We start from the raw sequence: 16698 nt of genomic DNA, 5'->3' as shown, positions 1-16698 counted from the left end.
AAATAATAAATGTCAATTCCCTTCTCTTCTCCATAGGCCTACCTTTTAAAAGCAAGTGGAATTAGCATTTATAAGAAAAGAACTTCCCTTATTGAAATAAAATTAAGAAACTATATGGTTTAAACCTTGGAAGAAGGATCTCCTACTGAATTTTACCTTCTCTTTGGCTTTTTCTCATTTTGATAATTGCTGCAACCACCTTCCCTCCAATCTCCTTTCCCTGATTACTCTTACTGAATCTAAAAGAGACTGGAATTTTCAAAACAGAGTTAATAACTCCATGGAAGAGCAAAGAAAATATAAAACAGAGTCCATTATACAGAGATAGATTTCTTGAGAATACCTCAACTGCATTCTCCTAGGGCCTATCTCATTCCCTTTTCTGGAAGAATTTCATAAGAATCTTTCCCACATGTTTGGGAAAAGTATCATTTTATTCCATTCCATGGGGGCTATTCTCCTTAATACCTGGATCTCTTTGATATTCAGGGCAAGAATACAACTTCTAACTACCACTCACCTAAGGCTCTCCTATTATTTTTTTTTAAGATTTTATTTATTCGTTCATGATAGACATAGAGAGAGAGAGAGGCAGAGACACAGGCGGAGGGAGAAGCAGGCTCCATGCCGGGAACCTGATGCAGGACTTGATCCCGGGACCCCAGGATCATACCCCTGGCCAAAGGCAGGCACTGAACTGCTGAGCCACCCAGGGATCTCCCTCTACTATTCTTTTTTTTAAAAAATATATATTTATTTTAGAGAGAGAGTGTATGTGTGTTGGGGGGCGGTGGGGGTGGGAGAGAGAATCCCAAGCAGACTCCTTGCTGAGTGTGGAAACTGATGTGGTCTTAATCCCATGAACCCAAGATCGCAACTTAAGCTGAAACCAAGTCAGTCACTCAATCAAGTGCACCACCCAGGTGTCCCTGGCCCTCCTATTCTGATGGATACAGATTTTCTCTTACCCAGATCCCTGATGGGATTGGGGTGACATACATATTATCTTCCTTAGATAAAGCTCCATCCTCTACATACTGATCGTAGCTCAAGTCCTCAAGAGACCCATTTCAGTCATATAATAATTTTAACACCTATACACTAAGAATTGCCTATATAGGAGGGAGCTATTCCATTGTACCCTCAATAGGAATAATTTGCAATCATTACTTATGTATAATTAGACCAAATTTGGACATTATCAAAGTCTCTAAAGAAATAAAGGAAATTGGGATTTATGATAAAAGAACTGTACTAATGAAAATTTTAGCATATTGCAGTAACTTAGTAGACCAATAAATACATTTTGATGTATTATATATTTGGTAATAGACTAATGACTTAATTATATTAATTTAGTAATATAAATTTTTTAAAGATTTGAGTGGAGGAGGGGCAGGAGAGGGAGAGAGAATCTTTATTAAAAAATATTTTATTTATTTATTCATTGAGTGACACAGAGAGAGAGAGACAGAGCCATAGGCAGAGGGAGAAGCAACTCCCTGCAGCGAGCCTGATGCGGGACTCAATCCCAGGGCCTGGGATCATGTCCTGAGCAGAAGGCAGATGCTCAGCCACTGCTCCAGGAGAGGGAGTCTTAAGCAGATGGAGCTCAATCCTACGGTCCTGAGATCATGACCTCAGCTGAATCCAAGAGTTGGACACTTAGAATTTAATGAGATCATGGCTATGAAAATGACTGACATGGATCAGGCATTTAGTAATGCTTCTTTTAGTTTGCTCTGCCTGGAAATGTAAGGTTCTCAATAATCTGACCATATTTTTTAAAACCAAGTTATTTACTACTATACTCTGCTCTTATTGAAGTGGTGGTTATCTTTCCATATGTATACTCTACTCATTCTTACACCCATGCCCTTTATTTCTGTACTTCTGATTTGGAATGTTTTCTCTTTCTTGTCCTAACATCCAAATTTTATCCAGCCTTTCAGCACATTTGTCATGTTTCAACACTGGACTCTGGTGCCAGCAGAGTTCCTGTCCTATAACAGATTTGTAAAACATATTTGTTAAAATAACTAAATAAATTTGCCCCTTTACCTGCAGGTTTCCCCTAAATATTTCAGCCTCAAATAATCTCTCCCTTTTTGGAACTTCTGCAGGACTTGTATTCTGTGTCATTCAGGTTAGCCCCCAATTATATACTTAATTTTATTCTATCGATTGTAAGATCTTCAACTGCAGAAACCACTTCCCTGTTTTTTTTAAAAATATTTATTTATTCATTTACGATAGACATAGAGAGAGAGAGAGAGAGAGAGAGGCAGAGACACAGGAGGAGGGAGAAGCAGGCTCCATGCCGGGAGCCTGACGCCGGACTCGATCCCGGGACCCTGGAATCGCGCTCTGGGCCAAAGGAAGGCGCCAAACCGCTGAGCCACCCAGGGATCCCCACTTCCCTGTTTTTTAGGTTCACCCATAGTACCCTGCATAGTGTCTTCATTAAAACTGATGGTTGATGAAATACTTTTATTATAACATGACGTAAAATTCTGCCATGTTATAAACTTAAAATTCAACCGAACTGTTTTTTTAAGTTAGTACTGAAAACTTAGAATAAAACAATCTCAGGATTGAAATTATCAAATTCAATTATATAGCCACAAAATTTTCAAAAAAGTAAGGGTTTTCCTCTTTAAAAAAACTTCCTTATTCTTGCTATGCTTCATCAATGTAAAAACTCTGAATTAAGTGGTTCTATCCATGAAGTTGTATTATTTTTAAATCGTTATATAATATTCTGTTTTTCATAAACAAAGATGACACATGAGTGTAACATTATCGTTTTTTTTTTTTTTTTTCTAGCTGCCCTAATGGACTTCCGTTCTGCCCACCATTAGAATTTTTGGGAATTCTACCATTACAAATTTGGGAATGGGCTGACTGGATAGAAAGTGCTTTTAAGTTTGTGTTTGTAAAACATTATGTAATTGATTGATTGAATACAGAGAAGTAACTGATAAATTAATTGCTTTTGGGAACCTAATATAGATTATTTGTTTTGAGTGTTATAAGAACTAGTTTTAAAGCAGGTTTGGCACTCTTGAAACTTTTAGCTCTTATGTCTTTTCACTTATCAGTGTCTCTCTGAAAGGTAAAGAAATGTGAATTATCAGTGGAGCAAGATAATAGGATTCAGAAGTCTTCAATTTTAGTATTAATTTCCTTTATAAATGGTTGTACTAATTGAACTTGGGCAAGGCATTTATGCTTACCATGTCTTGTCTTCTCTAGTGATTTAAATGTCTGTGGCATTATGCAACATTTCCTGAAATTACTACAGTATAACTTGGGGTGATTAAAAGTACTACTTAAATAATTAATGAAATGAGAACTAAAACTGATAAAAGTTTAGATGTTTTACCTGGTACTACTAAGTTAATCAACCCAAGGAAATAACTATATAGAAAATCCCTTAGCTTCTGTATTTTGGTATATTTTCAGAGAAATATAAAAGCACATTTGTAGAATATTATGTATGTGATCTTAGAAGTTCTTGATCAGATCTTGAAGTTCAGTATCAGATCTTGATACATAAATATATGAAGTTCAACATTTATTGAATGTGGAGATAAGAAGTTAGTTTATGTGTAGAAATTCTTTGTTAATCATTATGTTCCTGAGGAGTTCTGACATGCTATAAGATAAAATTCAGAGTCTTAGGGTTGGAAGGGACTCATCTCCACCATGGTTTCCTGCTCAGCCAGGAGGAGAAGCAAACTCCTGGCTGAGCAGGCAGCCGGAAACAGAGCTAGATCCCAGGACCCTGAGATCATGACCTGAGCTCAAGGCAGCCACTTAACTGACTGAGCCACCCAGGGGCCCTGGGATAAAGTGGTATTTCATTGTTAATTTCCATTTGCATGATTACCACCAAGGTCACATTTAGGGGCTTTTGCATTTTCCTCTCCAAGGAATGAAGTGTTAGATATTTTCCCCATCTTTAGGTTTTTAAGAAAAGATCTTTAGGAGTTTTAAAATATATTCTGGATATTTGGATATTACTTGATTGGTGTTTATGTTACAAATATATTTTTCAGTCTGTTAGCCTTTTAACTGTTTATGGTATCCTTTGCAGCAGAATTTTTTAAAAATTCAAATGCAGTCGAAACTATCATTTCCTCACTTATAACCTTTGTGCGTATGTACATTTGTGTGTGGGGGCGTATGTCTTGTTCAAGGACTCACCAGTCACTTGAATTATATTTTCCTGTATTTCCTTCAGCTATTTTTATAGTTTTTCTTTTACTGTTTGTGTGTTTTAAGATTTTATTTATTCATGAGAGACAGAGAGAGAGAGGCAGAGACACAGGCAGATGGAAAGGCAGTCTCCATTTAGGAAGCCTGATTCGGGGCTCGATCCCCGGACTCTGGGATCATGCCCTGAGCCAAAGGCAGACGCTCAACTGCTGAGCCACCCAGGCATTCATACTGTTTATGTTTTTAATCCATCTGGACTCAGTTTTTTTGATTGGTATGATGAAGAGTCTGACTTTTCCTAATAATAGACAATTTGACAATAGTATTCCTTATAGTTCATCTTTTACTCATTGCCTTGAGAAACTTCCTTTCAGGTACTAAATTCTCATTTGTACATTGTTTCTTTTTCCTTTTTTCCCAAGATTTTATTTATTTATTCATGAGAGACACACAGAGAGAGTGGCAGAGACACAGGCAGATGGAGAAGGAGGCTCTATGCAGGGAGCCTGATGCGGGACTTGATCCCGGGACTCCAGGATCATGTTCTGGGCAGAAGGCAGGAGTCAAACTGTTGAGCCACCCAGGGATCCCTACATTGTTTCATTTTTAAACTCTATTTTCATGATGCATTTGCCTATTCTTCTGGCAGTACTCTAATTACTGTGGATTTATAATTGCATTTTTTACTATTTGAGCAAGAACTTCTCAGTGCAAATACACAAGCACCCAACTACACACTTTCTTGTTCTTCTTTTAAAAACTTATCTTGGGAGGGGCACTTGGGTGGTTCAGTCATCAGTAAAGCGTCCACTCTTGATTTTGGCTTGGGTCATGATCTTGGGGTTATGAGATGGAGTCCTGTGTTGGGCTCTGCATTCAGCATGGACTCAGCTTGTCTTCCCCACTCTGCTCCGCTCTCTCTCTAATAAATAAATAAATAAATAAATAAATAAAAATCTTAAAAAAAAAACAAAAAACAACAAAACTTATCTAGGGAATCCTAGTATAATTTCTTTCCTAGATGAAATTTAGAATAAGGTTGTCAAATTCATTTAAGAAATGTGTTGATATTTTCACTGGGACTGCATTGGATTTACCTGTTAACTTACAAAGACCTGGCATATTTACAATACTGAGATTCATTTAGGTGTATAGCCTTAATTTATTCAGTTTTCTGTTTAATGCTCTTCAGAAAATTTTCATTTTTATTACTCATATATGCCTTGTTTAATTTTAAATTTATTCCTAGCTATTTTTAAATTTCTCTTGCTATCGCTTCTTGGCCTTTTGGCTAAGATCCAGTGTTTAAATTTATGTTGCTATTGTGAAAGGGATTTTTTTTCAAGTTATTAACTAAATTCCAGCTAACACACAGTGTAATATTAGTTTCAGGTGTAGAATTTAGCTACTCATAGCTTACATACAACACCCAGTGCTCACCACAAGTGCCCTCCTTAATACCTATCATTTATTTAACCCATCCCACAGCTCACCTCCCTTCCAGCAACCCTCTGTTGGTTCTCTAGAGTTGAGAGTCTGTTTTCTGGTTTTTCTTCCCCCCCGCCTTATGTTCATCTGTTATATTTCTTAAATTCCATATATGAGTGAAATCATATGGTGTTTGTCTTCCTCTGACTGATTCATCTCGCTTAGCATAATACTCTCTAGCTCATTGCATCATTGCAAACGTGAAGATTTCATTCTTTTTTGTGGCAGAGTAATATTCCATTATATATATATATATATAAATTTATATATATATATAAATATACACCACATCTTTTTTATCCACTCATCAGTTGATGGATATCTGGCCTCTTTCCATAATTTGGCTATTGTTAATGCTGCTATAAACATTGGAGATCATGTAACTCTTCAAATTAGTGTTTTTGATTCTTTGGGTAAATACCCAGTAGGCAATCGCTAGATCTTAGGGTACTTCTTTTAACTTTTTGAGGAACCTTCACACTGTTTTCCAGAGTGGCTGTACCAGTTTGCATTCCTACCAACACTGTAAGAGGGTTTCCCTTGTGAAAGGGATTTTTAAAAAATGAATTTGTCTTATATTTTTAAAAATTAAAATAGGCATTTATTTAGATTTATCATGTCCTGAAGGTTTCTTTGATTACCACTGACTTTTAGTGTTTCTCTTTTTTTTTTTAAAGATTTTATTTATTTATTCATGAGAGACAGAGAGAGAGAAAGACAAAGACAGAGAGAGACACAGAGAGAGAGAGAGACAGAGAGAGGCAGAGGGAGAAGCAGGCTCCATGCAGGGAGCCCAATGTGGGACTCAATCCTGGGCCTCTGGGATCATGCCCTGAGCGAAAGGCAGACGCTCAACCACTAAGCCACCCAGGTGTCCCTTTAGTGTTCCTCTTGAACTCATGTTTTATTTTGCTGGATCAGATTTTCTAGTCAATATTTCAGTTAGGATTTGTGGGTGATAAATTCTCTGAATCCATTCATGTTTGAAAATGTCTAAAAAAAAAAACAAAAAAAAAGAAAATGTCTTATTTTGTGATTACACTTGTTTTAGTTTGTCAAATTAGATAATTCTAGATTCTGAATCATTTCATCTCAGCACTTAGAAAATACTTCTCTAGTGTCTTTTTTGTATCCAATGTTCTTAATGAATTTTAAGTCAACATGCTTACTTTTCACCTTGTCAATAATGTACTTTTTCTCTTTAGAGCTTTTAGGATCTTCTGATTAAAAGCACAAAAATTTTACCATTATTTTCTGGGAGTGGGTCTTTTCTCAGTCTTCTTACTTGGCACTCAGTGGAACTTAAACTAAAGATGCTATAAAAAAAAAAAGTCTTTTTAAGATGTGGGGAATTTTATTTAATATCTTTATTTCTCCCCCCCAGTTCTTCTATTTTCTCTTTCTGGAGACCCCCTTATGTGAATTTGTTAACTTTTGGATGCATCCCTCAGGTCCTTGAACCTTTATTTCATACGTGTCATCTTTCTGTCCATTTGCATCGTGCTTATAAAAGGATTTCTCAGTTTGATTTTTGAGCCTCTGGGTTGCTCTTCAGCTCTGTCAATTTTGGTATTCAGCCTTGAGCTTTTTATTTTTACTATATTTCATTTCCAAAATAGCTCATCTTTTATGGATACAATAACATCTTTAAAATACATCTTATGATTATCATTTTATGTTTTGAGGACTGCACCCCTTTCCTCTACTTTTTCTGTCTCCTCAGATATTACAGTGTGGTGTGTGAGTGTGTGTATGTGTGTGTGTAGGCTGATGCTTTTCTTTTCTGTGGTATTAGTTTTCCTCATGTTTGACTTGGATTATCCCTCCTAATCTGTCTCTGAATGCTCTAACAATCAACTCAGCCGACCATCAGTAACTTTGTGGGTGTTGCAGGATATACCATCAGGATGTGACAGGACCCAGTTGCCCAGGAATAGGTGCTCCCTCAGTATCACTAGCCATTTGCAGCAGAACCTTACATCTCTGCCAAAATGCCACCCCAAATCTCCCACCTCATGCTTTGTCTCCTTGTGAACTCAGTTATTTTTACTATGTACTGAAAACTTTATCTAAGTGGATTGAGACCTAAAATGAAGCTGTTTTCCCATGAGGAGAACATGAATTTGCTTTTTCCAGGTGCCTGGGACAGTACTAAGTACAGGACTATCTTAGATCTAGTTCTAGCTCAGGGTGCTTTGGATTATCCAGGCTTTAAATCTCCAGGGGGGCTGGCCTGTGATCACAACTTATCAGGAAGGTATTTTTTTCCTTTTTCTTTACTTTGTGTTTTGCTAAGTGTCAAGTCTCTGCAGATCCTTGGACTTGGGAAGGGGTAGATTTACTTCTGGGCTGCCCTTATCTTAAGAGTAGAGTACTTTATGGTTCTTGGTTGATGTTGAAAAGGTCTCCTATTAGACTCTTCACCTTGGACAGGTCTTGAGAATTAGATTCTGTTCTTCCTGCTTTGTGAGGACACTAAAACCAAAGCCCAAGTTTGTCTGGCTAAGGGTAACAGCTGCTTTGATGTTCAGGTCAGGACTGGGACCAAGGTGAGGCATGCCCTAGTCTTGCTCAGATGCTCTGTGCTTCTCTGGATGCTAGCAATTCCTTACATTTTTATCTGGTAGTTCTTTTTTTTTTTTTTTTAATTTTTATTTATTCATGATAAGCACACAGTTAGAGAGAGAGGCAGAGACACAGGCAGAGGGAGAAGCAGGCTCCATGCACCGGGAGCCTGACGTGGGATTCGATCCCGGATCTCCAGGATCGCGCCCTGGGCCAAAGGCAGGCGCCAAACCGCTGCGCCACCCAGGGATCCCTTATCTGGTAGTTCTTTACTATCTTCTCAACTCTTCATTGCATCTAAGAAGATTGCATATTTTATGCATCATTTGTTTTCAGTGGGAGGGTTGGACCAAATAACCTAGTCACTTAGCCTTTCATTACTAGAAATGAACATGGTGCCCTCTCTTTTGCATTTGGAGGTGGTAGTGGGGATGGGGGTAGGAGTCAGACTGCTAGGCTGCAGCTGCTGTTGTTTCCAACCAATGATCCTTTCTTTTTGCTCCAGAGCTCCTTCCCTTTTCCTGAACCCATCGGTACATCATATCTAGCCATATTCTCTTTTGTACATTTGGGAGGAAAAATTTCTTCTTTCAAGTCCATTCCATCTCTTATTTTGTCTTTTAGGTATTCATAGTTTATTTTTCTTTCTTTTTAAAAAATATTTTATCTATTTGTTCATGAGAAACACACAGAGAGAGGCAGAGACAGGCAGAAGGAAAAGCAGGCTTCCTCTAAGGAGCCTGATATGGGACTTGATCCTGGACCCTGGGATCATGCCCTAAGCCGAAGGCAGACGCTCAACCCCTGAACCATCCAGGCATCCCTAAAAATAATCTTCAGTCAGGGAAGCTGCAGGGCGTATACTTTTCCCATTTTGGGAATATTCTCTTTAAGCCCAATGCTGTAATTTTGGCGCCAAGTCTGTGAGGCAGACTTAAGACTTAAGGAAGTCTAAACAAACCAGTTTTTCTGGACTACCATATCTTCTTTGGATGATGAACTATATAAATCAAATTAGATGGCTACAGTAAATAAATTACAGATGTCAGTAAAATTATAAAATCAATGAAAAACTGATAAAATGCCACTGATAGGGTTTATGTAATCATCCTACTGCCAAAATAACTGGTTGAAAAGTAAATAATCACCCAGCTGTTTATTCTATACAGAAGCAAACATATATATACTACATTTTAAAATGTTTGAGTGATGGATTGAATTTTTTATTTTTCATCTGGCTGCTTGGTAGCATGTAGAAACAGCCTGCGGCAAGTAAATATGATTATGAGGCAAAAACTCAAGAGCAGTCCACTTTGTAGAATACAGACTTAGAATAACTAACAGGTGATACAGAGTAAAAACAAAACAAAACTTGAATCCCACTGAAGGATTCAAGTCTCACTACACTCTATTCTTCAGGGTTTTGAAAAATCTGTAAATTTAGACGAATACGAAAGTCTGCATGATCTACCCCAGGTTTTGGAAATGTGTTTTACAAATTTTAAAGTGTTACAAGTGCTAATTTTAAAAATTGTTGACAATCTGGTGAGGGGGTTAAAAACTAACTCATTTATGAGGCCAACATGCATAAGAAAATAAAGAAAATAAAGGTTCAATGTGCTACAAGGAAGGGCTTGGAAAATTTTTTTTTTTCTTTTGGTAGTAGAACTTGAGATGGACCTTAAAAGATGAGCAGGATATTGTACTGTAGACTTATGGTGGTGTTGGGGAAGAAAATGGGATGCCAGTACATTCCTGCAGATGGACCATCATTGCAGGTTGTCTGCAGAACAGATTGAGAAAGACATGCAAGTAAGAAAGGTAGGTATAATGAGTAGCTGATAGTTTGAATTAGTTGGAATAAAATATGTGTGTAACAGAGACAAAACAGAAAGAAGTTGGGATATAATTGCATAGAGTTTTGACGGCTGGACTAGATGTTGGAATTTTATTCTGCATAAAGGAGGTGCCTGAAAATTATGATCAAGTCTGGGGTTTAGGAATATTATTTCTGGCAGTACTGTATTGTGAATAAAAGAGAAGAGTTAAAAGTTCAGTCGTATAGCTAAAAGATACTGAGACTCTAAATTGAGACATGAAAATGCATAAATGGGAGAAGCACTGTGGAATTGACAGGATCTGGTGAAGGAATAAAGGAATTAATAATTGTAAAGGATTTGGAGATTCTGGCTCTAGAACTGGCTTTGCAGAATGACCTTGGGGAATCAATTTCACCACTCTGGGCCTCAGTCCTACATCTATAAAAAAAACATTAAATTAGATGATAGTGCATTATAACTGCATGATTATACAATTTTGAGGTTTAGTGCTTGAGAAGTAGTGGACTAGGGAGGGATATTGATGCCATTAATAAAAGATATACCAAAGAGGAACTAACTTTGAGTTTGAATTGAAGACTTTTGCTGACCATAAACTATTCATGATCATCATACAACTGACCTATACATCTAGAGATCAGGAGGAAGGTCTAGGATGCAAATACATATGTAAAAGAAGCTGGGGCTTGGGAGAGAGTGACAGACATAGAATATGAAAAGCAGGAGAGCCATGCACTGAACTTTGGGCATAACATTTAATGGGAGAGTTGAGAAAGGCAAACTAGTAGAGTGCCTAAGATTCTATATAGGTTCAGGGGGAAAGAAGATGGTGAATAGTATCAAATGCTGCATAGAGATAAAGTAGCAAGAACAGTGAGAGGCTACTGGATTAGTCATCAGTGGGCTATTGGTATTCTTTGAAAGAGCAGTCTCAATGGATAGGAAGTAGATCTTAGGATCAATCAGGAACAGGCAGAGGGCTGTCACTGGCAGAGAGAATTCTGGGGGCCGGTATGTGACAAGAGAGACATATGAACCCTTGTATGGGGATGCCTGAGTGGCTCAGCGGTTGAGCGTCTGTCTTTCGCTCAGGGCGTGATCCTGGGATCCAGGATCGAATCCCACATCGGGCTCCCTGCATGGAGCCTGCTTCTCCCTCTGCCTGTCTCTTCCTCTCTCTCTCTGTCTCTCGTGAATAAATAAATAAAATCTTAAAAAAATGAACGCTTGTATGGAGAAAATGGAGAATTGGGAAGAGGGTCAGAAGAAGGCAGTTCCGGGATCCCTGGGTGGCGCAGTGGTTTGGCGCCTGCCTTTGGCCCAGGGCGCGATCCTGGAGACCCGGGATCGAATCCCACATCAGGCTCCCGGTGCATGGAGCCTGCTTCTCCCTCTGCCTATGTCTCTGCCTCTCTCTCTCTCTGTGACTATCATAAATAAATTAAAAAAAATTTAAAAAAAAAAAAAAAAAAAAAAAAAAAAAAAAAAAAAAAAAAAAAAAAAGAAGAAGGCAGTTCCTCAAAGCAGCCTGTGTAATGGGAAATAAAGCTGTTTGGCCATTAATGGGTTTAGTAGCGGTGGGGGAAGGTCTATTCCTCCAGCTTTCCTTAGCTTGAGAGCTGCCCTCCCCACAAGGAGTGCTGTCCTACTGATTTTAAAGAGTACTAGTGATTGTAGAAGTAGTAGTAGAACTGTAGAGTTGTAGAAACCTTTCAGATGAACCTAGGTTATGAAGAAAGAGCCTTACATCTTTTAGGAGAATTCACAAAAGAGAAATCAGCTTCCTTACTGATCTATAAGCAGTCAAATTTCTCTACGTAGTTAACAATCCCACTGTAACACACCTGCTCTCTCTTGCTTGTCTTCAAGGAAAGATGCTCCAGATATTTGCAATGCATTCACCCCCCCTTTTAGAAGTATAATGTAAAAGAACTGAAAGAAAGCATAGGTAACTTAGAACTCCTAAATTTCACAAGTTATTCAAAACAGCACTGGTAATAGCAAGCCTATTTCTGAAGCACTAACATATAGTCTGCTTGTACTGCTTAGGCTCAGTATCCTATGAAACATGTCCAGGAATTGGCCTTTATGTGACTCCTGTTTGGACCTGACAGGGAACTAGATAATGGTTGCTAGACAATTGCTTTCTGAATTCCGATTAGTTTGAGATCGATGAAAACTTGACTTTTTCAACTGGGATAGAGTTGCTGGGTGGGTGTCGGGAAAGAGAGTTGCAATAAACTTTGTTTTATTTTATTTTATATTATTTTATTTTTTCTAATTGTAGAGCTTGTATGGTAGTGAAGAATTACTACTAAAAAAAGATAGACAAGATAGAGAAACCTTGGATCCTTGATTACCTGGAGCCAGAACTTCTGGGAATGTCTTTGTTCTGCCTAAGTTATATACCCTATATTACTTTAAATCAGAGGCTGGGTTGGTAGGGTGGAAAGAGAAAAACAACAACATACTATTGATTTTACTTTCATTTTCTAAGCCACACTTTGGGATAAACTATCTTCCCATCAGCATCAACTACTTTATTCTGAGGATTTACCAAAAGGCAATAAAAAAAAAAAATCTCAGCAATTCTTTTAGAACTTTCCGTAGGCGAATGCAGTCAGGAATAATTACATGGTGTGGTAGTTTCCCTCTCTCAATATTTTTATATAGGTGAAGTCAAAGTACATTGAGCATTAAGTGAAAAAAATGTCTAGAAAAAACAATATGCAAATTTACAATGTTTATTTGAATGAAAAAAAGGCAGACCTGTTTGTTTTGCCTAGAGAATTAGAGGTAGAAAGGCAGGAAAAGAACAGTGGGGTTAAAACCTGTCTGTGTATGAATCTTAGGTCTTTTAGCACTCACTTGTAAAGTAACTCTCTTCTCCCCTACTAACTACTTCCCTGGGTTTCTGTAGACCTGCAATCAATAAATCAACTGTTGAAAACTCAAGTTTGACCCTGCAAAGTGCCACAATCCAGAAAGAACTCTAATTATCATTACTGTCTCTACTTTCTCTCCTATTCACTCATATCAATATCAGGTTTTGTCCCTGTTTCTCTGTCCTGGAAAGGTAAAGATTCCCCAGCTATTAAATCCAGGGGTCACTTGTTGACCCTTGCCTCACTTCCTAACTCTAGCACTTGGCATTATTGGACATGTCCATCTTCTCAGCACATTCTCACTTTGGACTCTTATGTCACTATTTTCTCTAGCTTTGTCATCCATCTACTTCTCTCAGTCTCCACTACTATTGCTATAGTTAAGTCCTTATTGTGGCATCTCACTGTGGTTTTGATTAGCATTTTCTCAGTGATGAATGATGTTTAACATTTTTTGATGTATTTGATGGCCATTTTTGTATCATCTCTGGAGACATAGTTATACAATTCCATTGGTACATACTCAAGAGAAATGAAAGCATATGTCCAAACAGAAAACTTGTACACAAATGTTTAATGCCCATTTAAAAAATTGGGTTGTCATTTTGCCAATGAGTAGTAAAAGTTGTTTCTATGTGAATACTAAACCTTATGGATGTATGATTTGCAAAAATTCTCTCCTGTTTTTTAGGTTACCTTTTCAGTTTCTTGATGATGTCCTGAAGCATAACCGTGTTTAATATTGATGATGTCCAATTTATCGGTTTCTTCTTTGCTTGTGCTTTTGGTGACATACTTGAGAAATCACTGCCTAATCCAAGGTTACAAAGATTTATCTCTGTTTTCTTCTAAGAGTTTTAAAGCTTTAGCTATTATATTTAGTACTTTCACCCACTTTACATTAATTTTTATGTATGGTGTGAGGTAGTTATCCAAATTCTTTTTTTTGCCTGTGGCTCTGTAGTCATCTCCATTATCTGTTGAAGACATTATTCTTTCCCCTATCAATTGAGTTCTCTTGGCATCTTTGCCAAAAAATCAATTTACCATGTAAATGTGAGGGTTTATTTCTGAACTCCATGATATTCCATTCATCTATAGGTCTGTCCTCATGCCAGTACCATACTGTCTTGATTACTGTAGCTTTGTAATAAATGTGAAATTGGGAAGTGAGTCCTCCAAATTTGTTCTTTTTGTTTAAAAAATGTTCATTTCTGTATTAATTTTCAGATCATTTTCTTAATTTCTGCAAAGAAGTCAGCTGGGATTTTGTATTGATCTGTAGACCAATTTGGAGAATATTGCTGTCTTAATATTAAGGTTTCCAATCCACAAACATGAGAAATATTTTCATTTATTGGGGTTTTCTTTAATTTCTTTCAACAATATTTGTAGTTTTCAGAGTATGATTTTTCACTTTATTAAATTTATTCCTAAGTATTCTATTCTTTTTGATGCTACTCTAAATGGAACTGTTAATTTCAGTTTTTGTTTGCTCATTGTGACTGTAAAGAAATAGAGTTGATTTTTGTATATTGACCTTTTATTCTGCAACCTTGCTGAACTCATTTCTTAGTTCTAACAGTTTTTTAGTGGATACCTTATGGTTTTCTATACATAAAATCACATCTTTAATGAATACAGATAATTTTACTTCTTTCTTTCCAATCTTTATGTCTTTTATTTCTTGTTTTTATCTAACCGCCTTAAGTAGGCTCTCCTGTATGTTGAAATGAATGCACAGAAATAACCAAAATGTTTTTTGTTCCTGATCTTAGGGGAAAGTATTCAGGTTTTCACCATTAAATACATTAGGTGTGGATTTTTTTTTTTTTTTTTTAGTTAGTTGACATTACAGTGTTACATTAGTTTCACGTGTACAACTGAGTGATTTGATAGGTTTATACTTTATGCTACATCCATCACAAGTGTAGGTAGAGGTGTAGATTTTTTGAAGGTGCTTTTTATTAGGTTGAGGAAATTTCTATTTCTAATTTGTTGAGTGTTTTATCAGAAAGAGGTGTTGAATTCTGTCAAATGTCTTTTCTGTATCAGTTGAGATGGTTGTGTGGTTTTTGTCTTTTATTCTATTGATGTATGTTACAGTAATTAATTTTTGGATATTACATCAAACTTGCATTCCTGGGTTAAGTAAATAAATATTTCTTAGATTGAAATCATGATGAGTAAATTATCTGAGGATTGAGTAAAAATTAATTAATAAATGGCCAGAGAAGCCTGCAAAATAATTTCCATTTTAAGATAGTAAATAGTTAGGAATCATGAAAACTTTGGAAGTACAATTGTTATTGTCAAAAGATTAAAAAAGTATTGCAAGAATATAAATTAATGCACTTTAGCACTCTTTGAGTTCTCTACTTTTCCATTAAAGTCCTGGAACCAGATCTTCATAATACTCTGGATTTAATAAAATTTAACAATCTGTCTTAAATATCCATACTCTATAAAAATTACTATAGTGCTTTCCTTGTAGATTTGTTCAATCTTTTTTATTTTTTCTTCTCTCCCTCCGTCCCTTTTGCTCTTTCACTCTCTCTCTCTCTCTCTCATACATACATCCTTTCCAAGTATTGTCCTAAATAATCTATCCTTCTTGGATATTTTGAAGTACTTACCCAAAAATGGTATCAATTGCAAGTATTGTGTGGTTACTTCTGATCTTCTAATCAGCTTCCACCCTTACTGCTGTTAAGGAGAAAAGACCCTCATAGACAACCATAAGGACAGAAAAACTTACTTTTAATTATGACCTCAAGAATGACCAATATCTCCATTAACAGGGACAAGGGCTTCATCTTCTCCTACGCAGCTCGTCTTCACTATAACACAGGCAGAACTAGGTGGCTGGCCCTCAAGCTTCCTCTTTCAGGTCTGGGGGGCGGTGTGTGTGTCAGGATTTGGTTGCTAAGCAACCATTTCCTTACTCTTGGGCCAATGAGCTGCCAGGAAGTTCCTTTCAACTGGAATGATGACAGCTGCTGAAGAGAGCAGGCTATGGGGAGGGAACCATATCTAGTCTGCTACTCCTCTGGTAGGAGATAATGGGATAGGTTTGAGATATGTAAGAGTTGCTCTCTGAAAGCAAAGGAAGAAACCTGAAGTCTAATTTGTACATGTCCACATGAACAATAATGTTCAAATAATATTTAGAACCACTAGAAGTTTTTTTTATTTTACCTTCAGCAGTGCAAGCTGCACTTATATGAAAACACAATTAAGTATATGAGCTGACATGACATCATCCTTTACTCTAATATCTGAATGCTGTGGTGGACAAGAACCATATTGACTAAGTCTGCTTTCGTCCCTATCTGGATGAAAATATTTATCTTCCATTGGAGAAAGGTACTGTTGAGGTTTTATTGGAACAAAGGCAAATGAATCCCAGTGATCAATGACTTTTTTTTTTTTTTTGGTCTTTTTTTTAGAAAAAGGCATTTTATTACACTTTCATTAAAAGGTATTTAAAAACACCCTCTTCAGTATCTTTAACAATATGGTATTTCACAGGTGGGTACCCTCAAGGCTGGGACCAGAAATGATGATGAATATCTAGGTAAAAGCGGTATGCAAGGAATGGAGCTAGCTGAGGAAATTATACCTAAAATATGCTAAACTTTTACAGTGTGCATGGGTAATTACTTTAGAAAGAGACATATTTATTGCCTTGAATTTCCAGG

At 36.9% G+C, this 16698-nt stretch overlaps 2 protein-coding genes across 10 annotated transcripts in view; one reads left to right on the top strand and one right to left on the bottom strand.

Moving 5' to 3' along the window:
• Window positions 1–15927, bottom strand: part of SEL1L2 (SEL1L2 adaptor subunit of ERAD E3 ligase) — a 133955-nt gene extending 118028 nt beyond the window's left edge. For 3 of the 9 annotated variants that reach the window (XM_038571569.1, XM_038571570.1, XM_038571572.1), the window contains exon 1: window positions 15756–15922. In XM_038571569.1, the coding sequence (XP_038427497.1) occupies window positions 15756–15813 (58 nt within the window). In that variant the 5' untranslated portion in view covers window positions 15814–15922. Of the gene's footprint in view, window positions 1–15755 lie in introns of all 9 variants that reach the window. The other 6 variants (XR_005377536.1, XR_005377535.1, XR_005377533.1 and 3 more) reach the window with 4 other exon arrangements.
• Window positions 15928–15960: 33 nt separating this feature from the next.
• Window positions 15961–16698, top strand: part of MACROD2 (mono-ADP ribosylhydrolase 2) — a 2007046-nt gene continuing 2006308 nt past the window's right edge. The window contains exon 1 of the mRNA XM_038571577.1: window positions 15961–16363. The gene's annotated coding sequence lies outside the window, so the exon portion shown is untranslated. The remainder of the gene's footprint in view (window positions 16364–16698) is intronic.

The sequence above is a fragment of the Canis lupus genome, chromosome 24 (genome assembly GCF_011100685.1).
Source record: "Canis lupus familiaris isolate Mischka breed German Shepherd chromosome 24, alternate assembly UU_Cfam_GSD_1.0, whole genome shotgun sequence".
Taxonomy (NCBI): Eukaryota; Metazoa; Chordata; class Mammalia; order Carnivora; family Canidae; genus Canis; species Canis lupus.
Note: the sequence above shows the minus strand (reverse complement) of the source record. Positions and strands in the feature narration are given on the sequence as shown.